The sequence below is a fragment of the Fusarium verticillioides genome, chromosome 2 (genome assembly GCF_000149555.1).
Source record: "Fusarium verticillioides 7600 chromosome 2, whole genome shotgun sequence".
NCBI classification, from domain to species: domain Eukaryota; kingdom Fungi; phylum Ascomycota; class Sordariomycetes; order Hypocreales; family Nectriaceae; genus Fusarium; species Fusarium verticillioides.
The window spans coordinates 474,417-488,731 of record NC_031676.1 but is presented as its reverse complement, the minus strand read 5'-3'; the positions used below and the strand labels follow the sequence as shown (position 1 = coordinate 488,731).

At 48.8% G+C, this 14,315-nt stretch overlaps 8 protein-coding genes across 8 annotated transcripts; 3 read left to right on the top strand and 5 right to left on the bottom strand.

Annotated features, from left to right (window-relative positions):
• Positions 1-230: 230 nt before the first annotated feature.
• Positions 231-1,259, bottom strand: FVEG_05966 (hypothetical protein; the record flags this gene model as incomplete). The annotated part of the gene is made up of 1 exon (XM_018894190.1): positions 231-1,259. One exon carries the CDS (start codon positions 1,257-1,259, stop codon positions 231-233), a length of 1,029 nt encoding a protein of 342 aa, XP_018751213.1.
• Positions 1,260-1,861: 602 nt separating this feature from the next.
• Positions 1,862-3,169, top strand: FVEG_05965 (quinate dehydrogenase). The gene is made up of 2 exons (XM_018894189.1): positions 1,862-2,255; positions 2,318-3,169. The coding sequence occupies exons 1-2, from the start codon at positions 2,015-2,017 to the stop codon at positions 3,058-3,060; spliced, it is 984 nt and encodes a 327-aa protein (XP_018751212.1). The 5' UTR covers positions 1,862-2,014; the 3' UTR covers positions 3,061-3,169.
• Positions 3,170-3,504: 335 nt separating this feature from the next.
• FVEG_05964 (hypothetical protein) lies at positions 3,505-3,972 on the top strand (the record flags this gene model as incomplete). Its single annotated transcript, XM_018894188.1, has 1 exon — positions 3,505-3,972. The coding sequence occupies one exon, from the start codon at positions 3,505-3,507 to the stop codon at positions 3,970-3,972; it is 468 nt and encodes a 155-aa protein (XP_018751211.1).
• A 150-nt stretch (positions 3,973-4,122) lies between these two features.
• FVEG_15779 (hypothetical protein) lies at positions 4,123-5,492 on the bottom strand (the record flags this gene model as incomplete). The annotated part of the gene is made up of 2 exons (XM_018904971.1): positions 4,123-4,170; positions 4,245-5,492. The coding sequence occupies 2 exons, from the start codon at positions 5,490-5,492 to the stop codon at positions 4,123-4,125; spliced, it is 1,296 nt and encodes a 431-aa protein (XP_018751210.1).
• A 940-nt stretch (positions 5,493-6,432) lies between these two features.
• FVEG_05963 (beta-lactamase) lies at positions 6,433-7,935 on the top strand. The gene has a single exon (XM_018894187.1). It carries the CDS (start codon positions 6,467-6,469, stop codon positions 7,772-7,774), a length of 1,308 nt encoding a protein of 435 aa, XP_018751209.1. The 5' UTR covers positions 6,433-6,466; the 3' UTR covers positions 7,775-7,935.
• Positions 7,936-8,667: 732 nt separating this feature from the next.
• On the bottom strand, positions 8,668-9,602 carry FVEG_05962 (hypothetical protein; the record flags this gene model as incomplete). The annotated part of the gene is made up of 2 exons (XM_018894186.1): positions 8,668-9,187; positions 9,298-9,602. The coding sequence occupies 2 exons, from the start codon at positions 9,600-9,602 to the stop codon at positions 8,668-8,670; spliced, it is 825 nt and encodes a 274-aa protein (XP_018751208.1).
• Positions 9,603-10,129: 527 nt separating this feature from the next.
• FVEG_15778 (quinate permease) lies at positions 10,130-11,820 on the bottom strand (the record flags this gene model as incomplete). The annotated part of the gene is made up of 4 exons (XM_018904970.1): positions 10,130-10,883; positions 10,915-11,016; positions 11,147-11,607; positions 11,668-11,820. 4 exons carry the CDS (start codon positions 11,818-11,820, stop codon positions 10,130-10,132), a joined length of 1,470 nt encoding a protein of 489 aa, XP_018751207.1.
• Positions 11,821-12,527: 707 nt separating this feature from the next.
• FVEG_15777 (hypothetical protein) lies at positions 12,528-14,315 on the bottom strand. Its single transcript, XM_018904969.1, has one exon. The coding sequence runs from the start codon at positions 13,614-13,616 to the stop codon at positions 12,630-12,632; it is 987 nt and encodes a 328-aa protein (XP_018751206.1). The 5' UTR covers positions 13,617-14,315; the 3' UTR covers positions 12,528-12,629.

The following is a 14,315-nucleotide window of genomic DNA, read 5'->3' as shown; positions in this document are numbered from 1 at the left end:
TGCTGCGATTGAGTATGCGGTTAAGCACTTGAAGTTGAGGACGAAGCTGTAAATTATGACTGAGTCAAGCAAATTGAATGTGAAAAGAAAGTGTTTACAGTCCAAGTCAGATCATGGGATTGAGGGTTATGGAGAAGTGATCGTGTGTTCGCTGATCAAATAAGGACAGCAGATGATGGTAACAATACATTCTGGTGGTATTATGAACATTGCAACAAAACAAAGATTATTTACAACATGGCCTGCAATCTCGGCTGCACATCGTCCGCTGTCCTCAACCCCAGCTCAACCTTCATCTTCTCCCACGACTCAGCCGCCCTCTTAGCCGTCTCCTCAGGCACAATCTGATCCCTATCACAAAACCTCCTATTAAACACCTCAAAGCTCAACCACCCCTCAAACCCCAACCCCTGCACAACAGCCCTCAGTAATTGCTTACACGGTAGATACGCATTATACGAGCTCTCCCCGTAGAATAACCTCGCGTTTCTCGACCAGCTCATCCGCGACGGTTGCTCCGCGTTGTAAAACGGATGGCTCTCGTTCAGAGGTGAACTGAGTTTCTCGCCGTCAGCCACTTGTACTAGGAATACTTTGCTGACGTCGATGTCTGTGAGGATATGCTTGATGGATTCTTTTGTAACGGTGTCGCAGTCTTTTGTCTTTCCGCCTACTGCTGCAGGGTCGGCGTAGATGCGGCCGAGGATGTTATAGCTATCCAGGCAGATACCGAAATTCTCACGGTCAACGCGCTGGATTATATCCCAACTTTGCTCCCACCTGTTGATCCGCGTTCCCCAACATAACGCCTCGAACGCAAACTTAATCTGCGGCTGTTGCTCCAGCCCCATATCAGCAGCTACCGTGAAATCAGCGGCTATAACATCCATATCATCCGTAAGTTGCTCTTCTGGTAAAAAGCTACTAGGGAACAAGATAAGATCTGTTTCCAACGCGTGACATAGCTCAAACCACAGCTTGAGTTCTTCATATTGTTGTGCTTGTGCTTGACGATCGATGAGACCGCCAAAGTGCATGAAGGGTTGTAAGCAGATGATGGTAAGGGAGCGGGCGGCGCAGAGATCGTGGATTGTGCGGGCGGCTGTGATTTGGTTGGAGGGTGTGTCGCCGCCTGGGAGGGACTTGGCGAGGTCGACGAGGTCTTCGTAGAAGACTTCTATGCCTTGGAAGCCGTATTTGGCGGCCATGTCGAGTTTGTGGGGGAGGGAGTGGCCTGCGAAACAACGGCCTAGGGACATTGTGCATATGCTTGGTTTGTGAGCCATGGCAGCGGTATTATATAGGAGTGTGTAGTCGATATAATGAAGTCGCTATGTGATGTGTTGGATGGGTATAAGTGGTAGTATAGTATGGTGAATGACACTTGATGATAGAATGCTTATATGAACAGCGATAGATACAATAATGAGATAACTGAAGAGACAAACCACCACTGATGCTGTGGCAACTTGATATAGAATCTACAGAGCGGAGAATGCCCCTGATCAAGACTCGATGATAAAGCAATCATTCATCCAATACCACCCCCGTAGTCCCATCTCGATCTTCCCTTATCCATCGTCATGCTGAAAGCCGTCACGAGGCGGTACCAGCCGAGCCATGTTAATCGTTTAAGAGGGATACTCCATTGGCAAAAATGATAAGGGAATTTCCACAGTCGCCTCACGCTGTTTGCATCATGGGGGATGAACGTCTTGTCTATCCATTACCCGGGCACCGAGGTGGCTAAGTCTTTATCCGACTGTGGAGGTCGAGACCCGGTAATTTCTTGCATTGCGACCCCAGCTTTAGTGGATAAACCCTTTGGGGCGGAGGTTTCGGGTGGGGAGTGAGGATCTGGGGTTTTTTTCCTTTCCATTGTGTTCTTTGCTACTGGATGGGTTTTATTACTTGAATAGATCTATCGTCGCTACTTTCCAGGATTATTTCTCTCAATCAGGCCACTTTCTTGTCTCTTGTCTCTTGTCTCTTTGTACTATCTACCTATCATATCATGTCTGTCCAGCCAATCTCCTCTGAGCAAGGCTCCGTCTCTGGAGACTCTCTCCAATCGAACCAGGTCTCGCAGCTGCAGCGCCACGGATACCTGTTTGGCAAGAAATTGACTGCCTCGCTGTCGCCGTTTCTTCATAATGTTATTTATCAAGATCTTGGGTTGAAGTGGGGTCAGGTTAGACTTGATTCAGCTGATATTCCTGGCTTTTTGGAATTGGCGCAACATCCCGACTTTTACGGTATGTTCCATTCACTCACTCACCCAATTGACATGCATGAGTACTGATGACATGATGTATAGGCGCCTCAGTCACCATGCCCAACAAGGTCGCCATCATCCCATACCTAGATGAACTCACAGAAGAATGTCGCGACGTCGGCGCCTGCAACACCCTCTTCATCCGTGAGCGTGACGGCCGCCGAATCTTCTGCGGCGCAAACACAGACGTCATCGGCATCCGCGACTCGTTCTACCAAAACATCGACAACCCCGACGCTGTCTTCCACAACAAGCCCGCCCTCGTAGTTGGCGGTGGCGGCGCCGCTAGAAGCGCTATCTACGCGCTGCGCAAGTGGATGAAGGTCAAGACGATTTACCTCGTTAACCGCGACGACGCAGAAGTCACCGCCGTGATCGCCGACTGTGCTGAGCGCGGCTACGGCGAGGGTTTACTACACGTCAAGGATGTGTCACAAGCACAAGGTCTCGAAGCACCTGGTGCGATCGTAGCGTGCGTACCGGACTTTGAGCCCGAGACAGAAGAGGAGATTCGCGCGCGCGCAGTGACAGAAGCATTCTTGGACAAGGAGCAAAAGGGCGCTATCCTGGAGATGTGCTACAACCCCACGCCTTTTACGAGATTAGGTGGCATTGCGGAGGATAAAGGGTGGAAGGTCATCCTGGGAACGGAGGCGTTGATTTATCAGGGCCTGGAGCAGGATAAGTACTGGACGGGCAAGCAGCTGGAGGAGATGCCGATTGAAAAGGTGCATGTTGCTATTGCGGAGAAGGTTGCGCAGAGGGCGGAGGCGGCAAAGCTGTAAGGGAGGGTTTGTTTTGTTTTATTGGGCATAGATACATAGCGTGCATTACATTATCGGAGTTTAGATAAATGATTGGACTTTTTGTTATTTTATGTTGGCTTTGCCAGTGGTTGGAGTTGACGATGAAATGTGATGGTTCTTTAGACTAAGATACCCTAAACTTACCTAAAGTTATAAATCTTTACCTAAATATAAGCTCAGCTGGGGAAAATTATAAGCATCTTACCGAATCACTGCAAAAAATGACTAGGCAGCCAACATATAGACTTTTATTTCCTCTGTAGTTATGCAAATAAAAAGTATGCCAGAGTTGGAGGGTTCCGCTACTTGGTCACTGACTGTGAGCGAGATTTCACTTCAATATCTTCCTCTCAACACACACAACAAGTCACAGGACAAACAAACGAACTACACGCTTCAAGTCTCATATGAAAGCATACCACGATGGCTGAATCTTCAAAGCCACGCCTTCTCTTCATCTACAGCACACTCCACGCCCGCCCTCTACTAGCATGGGCTCTAACCGGCGACGCCACAAACACAGAACTCGTTTCAGCGCTCACCCGTCCAGCCAAAGTACACGGCTATGCACGCTACACCGTGCGCTCACGAGATTATCCCGCCGTTGTAAAGAAAGATGGGCACGAAGTAGATGGGGACCTACTGGTCCTGGAGACCAAGTCCATGCGCAAGAAGCTCGATGACTTTGAGGGCGAAACTTATACGGCTACCAGCATCGATGTGGTGCTGGAGGATGGGAGTGTTTTAGAAGCGGATATGTATGTCTGGGCTGGAGATCAAGATGCCCTGACCAATGAGCCCTGGGAGTTGGACACTTCCGTCAAGGAGAGGTTGGAGGATTGGCTTGATCTTTTTGAGGGCATGGAGATGATTGGTGAAGATGAGGACTGAAAAGTCCCGTTGAACTCTAACTACGAGCTCGACTCATATCTACTCCTCGCCCTAATCCTCTCCCCATAAACAAAGAAACACCACGGTATAGGCGCCATCAACAACGTAAACCCCGTCAAAAGCGTCGTCGCCCACCCTGCACCAAGCCTCTCAAACATCTGCAACGAAAACATCGGGAACGCAAAGCTCAACGAATATCTACTCAGCATCATAGCCCCAGAGGCAGATGCTCCATACAAAGGACCGTAAGCATCAAGCATAAAGAGGTTTACACCAGCGTAGATCAAAAGACATGCCATCATCGTCAGTCCCTGGAAGAAGATGGGGAGAATCCAGTGGACGCGGAATTCAGCTGTCCATCCTGCTATGAGGAGACTGGCGGGGAGGAGAAAACTCCCGATCATGGAGGAGATGAGACGGTGCTCTGGGGGAAAAGGCTCGCTTAGGTCGTGGATTTGGATCCAGTGGATAAGACGCTTTTGATAGTATGAGAAGTCGATTAGGACGAAGGGCGCGCAGGCGAAGAGCGTGCCGAGAGTTATGCCCAGATATGAGAGGGATTCGCCAGTTGCGCTGAAATCATAGTAATGTCTGAAGATCCACGGGACGGATATGATGAATGTGTACAATAATCCAAAGATAAAGCCGTTGTAGAGACTGACTAGAGTGACGATTGGTTCAGTAAATAGCATATGAAGCGGTCGAAGGATAAGAACCGTAAAGAAGTGTCGAATCGTCCTAACAACAGTTGTTTGCTGAGACGAGCTATCACCCAACCCCATCCTGATAGCTCGTCTTCGTAGAACAACCTTTTTATAAGTCTCCCTCGTGAACAAAACAGGTATGTAAAGAACACACGTTATCACAACAGCAACCCACTGCGTCCAACGCCACCCAAAAGACCTCTGCACAAACCCCCCAACAAGCGGTCCAACAGCTGCTCCAAGCGAAGGAATCGAGTAGTATATCCCCAAACTCGCACCCCGATACTGCGGCGCACAGTAATCCATTATAGTAGCAGATGTATTATTAACATTCGGCGACGCAAACATCCCTGCAAAGAACCGACAAATCGATAAACTCACGATATCCCGCGCAAATCCCGATCCCAGCAGAAAAGCAAGGAATATAGGCGTCGTAGCAACATATACCGTCTTGCGGCCATATGTTTCAGATAGCGGTGCTCCGACGAGTGGACCACACGCCATGCCGAGGTTATACAAGCTCAGAGGCAGGACAGTAAGTAAACGGTTTGTATGAAAGTCATGGCTGACGGCTGTTTGGGCGGGAGCGTATATTGCGCCGGCGATACAGGATGACCACGCGAGGGATGTTATAGATGCTATGCTGAGGGTTTTGGTGAGGAGGGAGAAGTTTCGGGGGTTGGAAGGGTCGCTGGGGGATGTCCAGTCGTAGGCTGCGTTGATGCGGGTTATTGTTGGTGAGATTGCTTGTTCTGGGTCTGAAGGGGAGGTTATCTGGACCATTTCTGGTCGAGGGGGTGAGGTTGAGGGAGACATGATGATGCATGGAGGTCTGAGTGTTAGAGGTTAATTGGGAATTGGGAGTGACGTTGGAGTTGAGAAATATATGTTCGGCAAAGATGATATCTTGCCGTGGTGTTAGAGATTTTAGCTTGGCAAGATATGGCATAGTGCCCAGGGACTGGATATCTCAGTTTCATGTTATTCTCCCCTTCTCATAATCAGTGTAAATTATACTCGATATCTATTTATATGTTTCTCACGATGCTTCACAGAATACCCTATTACCCTTGTTGAGCAACTACATCAGCCCATTGCGGCATACTCAACGCCAGAAGATGTATGACCTACAAAATAAGGGTCTATAACAAACCATCAAGCCTATTTAAGAGATATTGAATTTTTTCACTGGCTACTTCACGTAGTGTCAGCTATGGCATTCATTTTGACCGTGTATCGGTAAGAAAGCTTCATGGCCGAATGGTTACCCCGACTGATCTGCACGGTCTTTCGCGTTTTCGGGGTAGTTTTAGTCCATGGATCGTCATGAGAAGGGCGTAAGCACAAGACTTTTCTTGAGGCAGACGATGTAGTTGGATGATCCAGTGAACTACTGACTGACGAGAGTGAGTCACTCGAGATTTGAGGATGGTGGTCAGTCTGAATGACGTCGTCTGACTGGTAGATTAAACAAGCCCCATGGAATTTGATATCCGAATTTTACTTGGACCAGAATTCTAACAAGTCTCTTGGGGAGTTATTCGAGAGCATAATAGATCTCTATCATAATGAAATGAAAAGAGGTAGATTCTTTCAGCTGTTGACTCATCGGCGGTATAATAGTGGTGATGAGAAGGAAATCCTTCAAGTCGATTCGCTCACTCGGAAAATAAGCAGTCTGATTGGCTGGTATAACAACTCGCCGTATAGCGACCCACGTGATTGAACTCCTCTCGGATGATTACTTTTCTGTCTTACATCAACCAACTGCATAAATACTCAGATCCCCAATGCTATCAAGACTGAAAATCTCTCATCACTCACTCCTAGCTGGGTCCTTCAAGTCACCCATCAGAATCAACTCTTTCTCTGCTCTTGCAATGGCGAGAACTATCGAAACGAGCTTCCAAGCCGCCATCGACTCTGGCAAGATCAACGGCGGCATCATCTGCGCTACCAACTCCAAAGGAGACTTTTCCTACAGCAAAGCCCTTGGCCAGCGAACTCTCATTTCGGGTGAAAAGCGTCCTCAGCAGCTCGATGATATCTTGTGTCTTGCCTCAGCTACAAAGCTCATAGCTTCCATCGCAGCTCTGCAATGCGTTGACGATGGTCTTCTCACCCTCAAGGGAGATTTATCAAAAATCGCACCGGAGTTAGCAGAGAAGCAGGTCCTTACCGGCTGGACAGAAGACGATGAACCGATTCTTGAACCAGCGTGCCAACCTATCACACTTGAAATGCTGCTTACGCACAGCGCTGGACTGGCGTATGATTTCTTGGCTCCCAGCATAGGAAAGTGGAGCAGCAAGTACAAACCCAAGGATGGACAGAAGAGAAAGGTTGAAGATACTTTCATATATCCTCTTTTGCATCAACCTGGAAAAGGATGGATGTACGGTCCTGGCTTAGACTGGGCTGGTCGAATTGTGGAGCGTGTTACTGGACATACCTTGGAAGAGCATATTCACGAGCGTATGCTGAAGCCTCTTGGTTTGAAAACCGACGCTCAGTTCTTCCCTGTCACGAGAGAGGACTTACGTGAGCGTCTCGTCGATCTCAATCCTGATGATCCAAATGGTATTGGTTACGCAGTCATGGGTCAAGGAGCTGAAATCAACAGCCGTTCAGATGGATGTTTCGGCGGGCACGGTCTCGCTATGCCTGCACCAACCTATCTCAAAATCGCCCAATCCCTACTCGCTAACGACGGCAAGCTCCTCAAGCCCGAAACCTGCGCAGACATGTTTCAGAACCACCTTGCCCCTGAAGCACTTATCGGTCAACAAGGCATGCTAGCTACTCCACTCGGCCATTTCTTCAGAGTTGGTATCGGCGAGGAGACAAAGGTTGGCCATGGGCTTGGAGGCACCATTACACTTGAGGATGTTGAGGGGTGGTATGGTGCTCATACCATGTCTTGGGGTGGAGGATTGACATTTGCGTGGTTCATTGATCGCAAGAATGATATTTGTGGTGTTGGGGCTGTTCTTGCAAAGTTGCCTCTTGACGGAGGCGTTGCTACAGATCTGAAGGATGTTTTTAGGAAGGATATTTATCAAAAGTATGCTGCGTGGAAGGAGAGCGGTCACGTATGATATGAGACAGTCAAGACACCCTCCGATGAGCTCATCATGTACCAACTCAGCCCTATCCTGGCTAAAAGGAACTTCATCTATGCAATTCTTTGTCCTACTTGAAAAGAACGGATAATTAATAAACGCCGCGGTATTCCTGTACCACCAGTTTCTATACCCCCCCTGAAAAGCCCTTAGCTGCGCCTCTTCAAGTGGACTATAAGCAAGCCTTTTCAGATGCAGGTATGGAATTATCATTGATCTTTGCCATTCCCTCCCAGCGTTATCGAAGGGAGCGTAGTTCACATTAAATAGGCGATGTGAAGCCACCCTTTCCCACTCCTGGATGACTTACTCCTCAAGATCAAAGCTCGGCCCGTTCTGTAGACATCTCCATGTGATCTGAACTTTATAACCATCCATTTCACACCGGAATAAGTATCCGTATCCAGGGTAGGAGCATGAGAGCTCCATGGTGCGTAGGCGAGGCATCATGGCTGCTGCTTGGGCGGCTGATATCAGAGACTCATTTACCATGCGCGGACGTGCCACGTGGGACAGATACATGGTGGCGATAGACAAGTTCTCGAGTTTGGACTCTTTACACTCTCCACCCGCTATGATGTCGTCGAAAAATATTAACGGAGGGATATCCTGCGGTGGGCGGAATTCGGTGAATCGGTGACATGCTTGGGCGAAGAGAAGCGATTGGGGGCATTTGTTGATCCAGGGATCGCATGAATCTCTGACTGGTCTTCTGCTATACCTAAAGGTGTTGAGGGTTGCGGGCAGGGACGGCAATAGCTGTGTAGCAAGATCTATAGTTGTCAGCACAGTCTCATTAAACAGTTGAACTAGAAGGGGGAGGGTCAACCATCGAGAAAATCTCGTTCTTTGTGATCAGTGCGCTCCATTTAAGTAGAATAAGAGAAAGATTCCAGTGCCATAAAACTCTCCCGCATGATTTTGCCCAGGGATTCAAGAGCAATGAGTCGAGGCGCGACCCTTCGAATCACCAGTCCCTTCATAATCGGTGTAGCTGGTAGGTTCCGCACGACCTGAGAGTAAGCCCACCCTCTCTTTATCAATGATGGCTTGAGTTTGAGGTGTTCTCCGCTAAGCCGATGCGTCGAACCGTAGTTGAGATTCCAGATTAAGTTCAAAAAGCGATGCCTGAATCCTGGTCGTATACCCAAGAATCTCTTGATTATTTCGTGTCTCTTCCTGTAAAACCTTTTTAAGGCGTCGAAAAGTTCATCTTCTTCTTGATGACGGAAGAGAAAGTCATCGTGGAGTTCGTATACGAGATTGAAGTACCTGCAGTCACTCGGCGATCGTGCGTCAAGCTCAAGCTCTATTCCTCCATAATCACCGCTCCACAGAGACAGGACCTTGAGAAGAACTGCCATGGCTTGTGTGAAAATTCTATTGTTCCTATTGGCCGATGTTAGAAAGCGTATAAACTCAGTAAAGACTCTCCCAAACTTAGACTAAAATGCCTAAGCCTTTTCATCCCTTAGGATAAAGATGTCAAGTTTACTCACTGTGTGACATCCGTCGCACTTTCAGCCTTGTATTGTAACCGTCTACTGTAGAGCGTAAGATTGATGCGCAGACGTAGGGTTCTTATATACCCGAGTCGGGTGACATTGCTCTTGATAGCTGAGGCGAAAGCATACAAATCACCGTTGTCCAAGGCTAGGTCTTTGAAGGTTGATCTCTCGAAAAAGTCCTGCCATTCTCGAGAAACTGTAGCCAAGGAAGATGCCTTCGGGAATGGGCTTCGAAAGACGCAAGTCTGGAAAACCATTCGACGAATCTCGGGCGGGAGCGAATTCCATGAGGCCATATTGAGAAATGTGTGAGAGGAAGAGCGTAGTAGTGAGTTTGAGTGTCATGCCTGGGAAATCGGAGCATTTTATACTTCTTAAATTACCTTTCAAAGGGTGAAGTTTATTGGCATTTTTCAGTGTTGGCTTACTATGTCGCAAGAAAACACTGAACCTTGATGTAGGGTGTCAGAATAAGATAAGCAAAGTGCCCCCTAAGCTTAGGCTAAGTTTTCCAAAACTTTTTCATCACTTAGGGTCAAGGTACATAACCTTTAACTATCAGTCAACCTTATACTTATCGAAAGAAGGCAAAAAGTTATAAACTAGCTCTTCTGACTTTTGAGCCAGGGCTCTTACTTGTTGTTACGATCTGTGGTCGGACGCTTGTAATCTCACACAAAACATAGACAATTCAATGGTAACAGCAAGGATCGTCAATAATCTAATTACTGAAGACAAAAGTGATGTACAAGGGGTATATTAATTCAATCTGGCTTCTATTCAATTTCGCTTTAAATTCCGCATTTCATCATTATCAAGACTTTTAGACCTTGCCCTCAATCTGCTCAGCATTGGCTTTCTCCTCCCGCAGATCAGCACCATCAACATTATGGCGGAACTCCTCATCCTGGAGTCTCAATTCCTCCATGACAATCTTGTTAGCCCTCCAGATAGGCTTGGTCTCAAACAGCTTGTCCATCGCCTCAAGAGGAACACCCTTGGTCTCAGGAATGCAAAAGAAGACGAAGAAGACGGAAATGACCATGAGGGAGGCGAAGAAGATGTATACTCCCCATCCCCAGGCGTTGAACATCTGCTCGGTGAAACGGGCGATGATGAAGTTCCAGAACCAGTTGTTGGCGGCGGCGTTGGCTTGACCCAGAGAGCGGGTGGTCTGGTCGAACATCTCTGAGTTGAGAACCCATGGTGTACCGTTCCATGAGGGTGTGTAGAAAGCGGTCCAGAGATAGAAGAAGAAGACAGCTGCGATACCGCCAGAGGACAGTTTGGGGTCCTCTCCGGCAGCGACCTTGGCTTCGTTGTTGGCGATCTTGATGTAAGCACCGATGAAGTACATGCAGAAAGCACCGCCCCCAGCGCCAATCATGAGAAGATTTCGGCGACCGACGTGATCGATAAGAACGAGAATCCAGATAAAGGTGATTGTCGTCTTGACAACGCCAAAGATACCAGTGGTAAGGAAGCTAGTGTTGGTACCGGTAATGCCGATACTTTTGAAGACAGTGGGGCTGTAGTAGTTGATAGCGTTGATACCGGAGCCTGGAAAATGTTCCTCACTGAAGTGAAAACTTTGAAGAGTGTGCTTACCGTTCTAGGAAGACGAAGAGAAGAGCACCAAGGAGGAAACGCCACCGGACCTTGGCCTCCTTGAGAGCAGCAAAAGGCTTCCAGAAGCCAGCGCCAACAGCGCTGTTGAATCGGTCAATCTCAGCATCGATAAAGCCAATCTCCTCAACGATGTAGATATCCTCTCGGTCAAGGTTTCGCATCCAGCAAAGGTTCTTGATAGCCTTGTCGCGCTTGCCCTTGGAGAACAAACCATCGAGGCGACTCAGGAATAAAGACGGCACCGATAAGAAGAAGACCAGCAGGGATGAGCTGAACAGCAAAGGGGATCAGCCAGACGTTCTCGTTCTGGCCAGGGGCGTAAGGGAGGTGCTGGTTGATTCCGTAGTTGATCCAGAAACCAACGAGTCCACCGGCTTGCCATCCGACTTCGTAGAGACCGACAAGACGACCTCGTACAGCGGGAGGGGCCAGTTCTGAGATGTAAATGGGTGTCATGTTGGAGCATCCACCGACACCGATACCGGCCAAGACGCGTCCACCGATAATAAGGCCGAGACCCCGGGCCCCATTGGCACCCAGCATCATACCGGCACCGACCATAAAGACAAGAGAGAAGAGGATGAGAGAGTATCGACGACCGATAAAGTAACTGCTGACATAGGCGAACAGAGATCCAAAGAAGGCACCGGCCTGGTACACAGAGACAATGTTCTGCTTGACCAGCGCAAGCGCACCGTGGGTCATAGCTCTTCAAAAGTTGAACTCCTTCACGAATGAGGGCAGAGCAAGGGTCGTTCCGATGAAAGCAGAGTCGTAACCGATAGTGCAAGCAGCCATTGATGCAATGGCGGCGCATGTGTAGACGCGCCAGTTGTAGACGGCCTTCGGTGTGGGCCGATCTTCTTGCAGAGTCAAGAGGCCCATGATTGCGGCGTCTCAAACCTGCTTGAGAACTGTTGCAGCTTGTGGGGAGATAAGGTTGCAAAGAAGGTTGTGGATGAACTGGAGAGTCGAAGAGACAATCCCCAAAACCCGGTGGGGGGCAAAGATTTATACAGGTCAAGATGACCCATACTGCCCCTAGTCTAGCAGTAAAACCGTCTCCAAGAGCTAGTGTGCCGCTGGAGCCAGCAAGGGCCAACTCAATTCAACAACCGAACAACTGCTTCTCCAGAATTGGGGATGCAGTCCGGGGTTTGCGGGGTTGGATCTGTGGGGGAAGAATATGCTTCCGTCGTTGCATGAGATTCGGTATTGTCATTGTCTGTTTACCGGGATGCTAGGGCCTCGTGTTGCTGAGAGAACGTGTCGAGGGATAAAGGCTTTTCCGCAGTGTCACATCCTGACTCGACTGTTCTAGGGTCTCCGCATCACATTACTACCATGTGGCCGCGGATCTAACCTTGTTTCGTCAGGAAATGGGGAGAAAATCTCAAGCGCTCATCGTTTATCCCTGTGGTCCCCATTTGCACGGCGATGTCGGCATTATTCCGAGATTGATTGGACGTTATTCAGCAGCTCCAACACACCGCGTCAGCAAGAATGTAACATTCTCCGAGGATGAAGGGATACTACTGCTGGGATATTGTAAGGATCTTGACCTGAACAGACGTGATCAGCGCTGTCAGTCTGGGCAGTTATTACGCCCCATCAGCCAAGACACTACAGGTAGGCAGACGGGAACAACTTGGGTGAATATGTATCCGTGTAAATATTGATTAGATTGCATTAAATCATGTCCCAAAATCACCTTGAAACATCTCGCCCAGATCACATCCTGGCGCAAAGCCCAAGTTAGTCATAAACTGAGGATCCACATCAATACCATCCGCGCAGTCTATGGATCCAAGCTCATCCAGAATTGCGTCGTAATCAAGGAGTTGGCTCGGCATCGAGTTTTGTAATGATCCCATTTGCCCATCAAGAGATGGTGTGTGAAGGGTATGAAAGGTCAAATTGGGTGTTAGTGTGTATAGAGACTGTGAAGTAGCCGGGCTACGGTCAGCAGCTTGATAACGTTGCCGTTCATATGATAACGCCTGTTGCTCTTTTTGGCGTTGCTGCATCCGGCCGAGCTCATGTTCCAGTTCCCCGGATGTGATAGGGGCAGGGTGGTCTGTGTGATGCGAGGGATGAGAGGCGGTTGATATCTCATCCATAAATGATGGGCTCACTATTGGGCGGCGTGACGGATCCACAGAACTAGGTGTATGCTGGTTGCTTTTAGGGGCCTCTAACCCTTGATATTTGAGCTTCCAGCCGTCTGTGAGAGATACCATTGTCGAATTCCACTTGACTTGGTCGTGTTCTGGCATTCGGTTCCCATGGCCATGGTGCTTGACTATATCCATCAAGATGGCTATGATTGGTGGTGTTCCACCTGGTCCAAAGTTTTCCAGACACGACTCAACAACCTCTATGAAATTAGATAAGAGAGACGGCCGATGCGCCTGGCACCAAGTCCAATGTGATTGCCAAGAACATGCCTTGAAGCAGATATGCTGAGGGCACTCTTGGCGTCGAACCACCGAAGATGAGAGAATTGCAAAATGAAAACCGAGCGTCCAGGCTCCTGACAAGGTCTTCTGGGGTGATTCGTTGAGGGTTGCGGTCATTGTATAGCCTTGCATCCATGCTGGTACCCCAAAGTCTACAGAAGGCAAAAAGTTGTCGAAAGGTTGATAGTGGTGATGCGCAATCTGGTGTTGATTCTTGTCCATCTTCCGCCGCCTTTCCGAATCCCGAAAGCGAAGTCCACGGCTCGTTCAGGTCGAGAGCTTGTTCTATAATAACTGAAGGAAGGCTATGTCGAATTCCCGATGTCACTTGCGGTTGACCCAGGCTGAGTGAAGCAAGAGAATCCAGAATGAAGCTTCCCGCCAGCACCCTGACTTCGTTATGATTCAGAGAAGCTGCGTCGCCTTCCTTGACCGGAAACATGTGAGATGCTGTCGCGCGATAATGCAAAGCAAGACGGGAAGCTCGGCCTATCATGATCCATGCTGTCATCGTCTTCTTTTGGCCCATGAGTACTAGCGAATGAAGGAGGAGTGAGGAGATATGAGCCAATTCGAAGGTCTCGTCGGAGGAGGGTATAAGCCGTTGCGCGATAGAGCAGATTTCGTTAGGAGAGAATCCGTTGGGTCGTGATGGTTTGGAAAGAGGCCGCGTCTTGAAATGAGAGAGACAGCAAGAGCAGCCCAAAGCTGTGCGTGTAGCGCCGACGCGGGGTTGGCTTCGATGACAAGGCCCTCTGGGGGATACATCAAAGCTGTGCGTGTGATGATCCCGGGGTCCATAATTGGGAACCAGCTGTGAGTATAAGACATGTATATGTCGACCAGCCTTTTCCAGTGTGGAGGCAATGTCAGCTTGGTAGGTAATGATGGCTGGTCTGAGTTAAAGTTGAAAGATGCCCC

Excerpts from the sequence above, each read along its gene's own strand:
- FVEG_05965 (XM_018894189.1), top strand. The coding sequence starts at position 2,015 with ATGTCTGTCCAGCCAATCTCCTCTGAGCAAGGCTCCGTCTCTGGAGAC. Across the intron at positions 2,256-2,317 it reads GCAACATCCCGACTTTTACG|GCGCCTCAGTCACCATGCCC; the intron begins GTATGTTCCATT and ends CATGATGTATAG.
- FVEG_05963 (XM_018894187.1), top strand. The coding sequence starts at position 6,467 with ATGCTATCAAGACTGAAAATCTCTCATCACTCACTCCTAGCTGGGTCC.
- FVEG_15777 (XM_018904969.1), bottom strand. The coding sequence starts at position 13,616 with ATGGACAAGAATCAACACCAGATTGCGCATCACCACTATCAACCTTTC.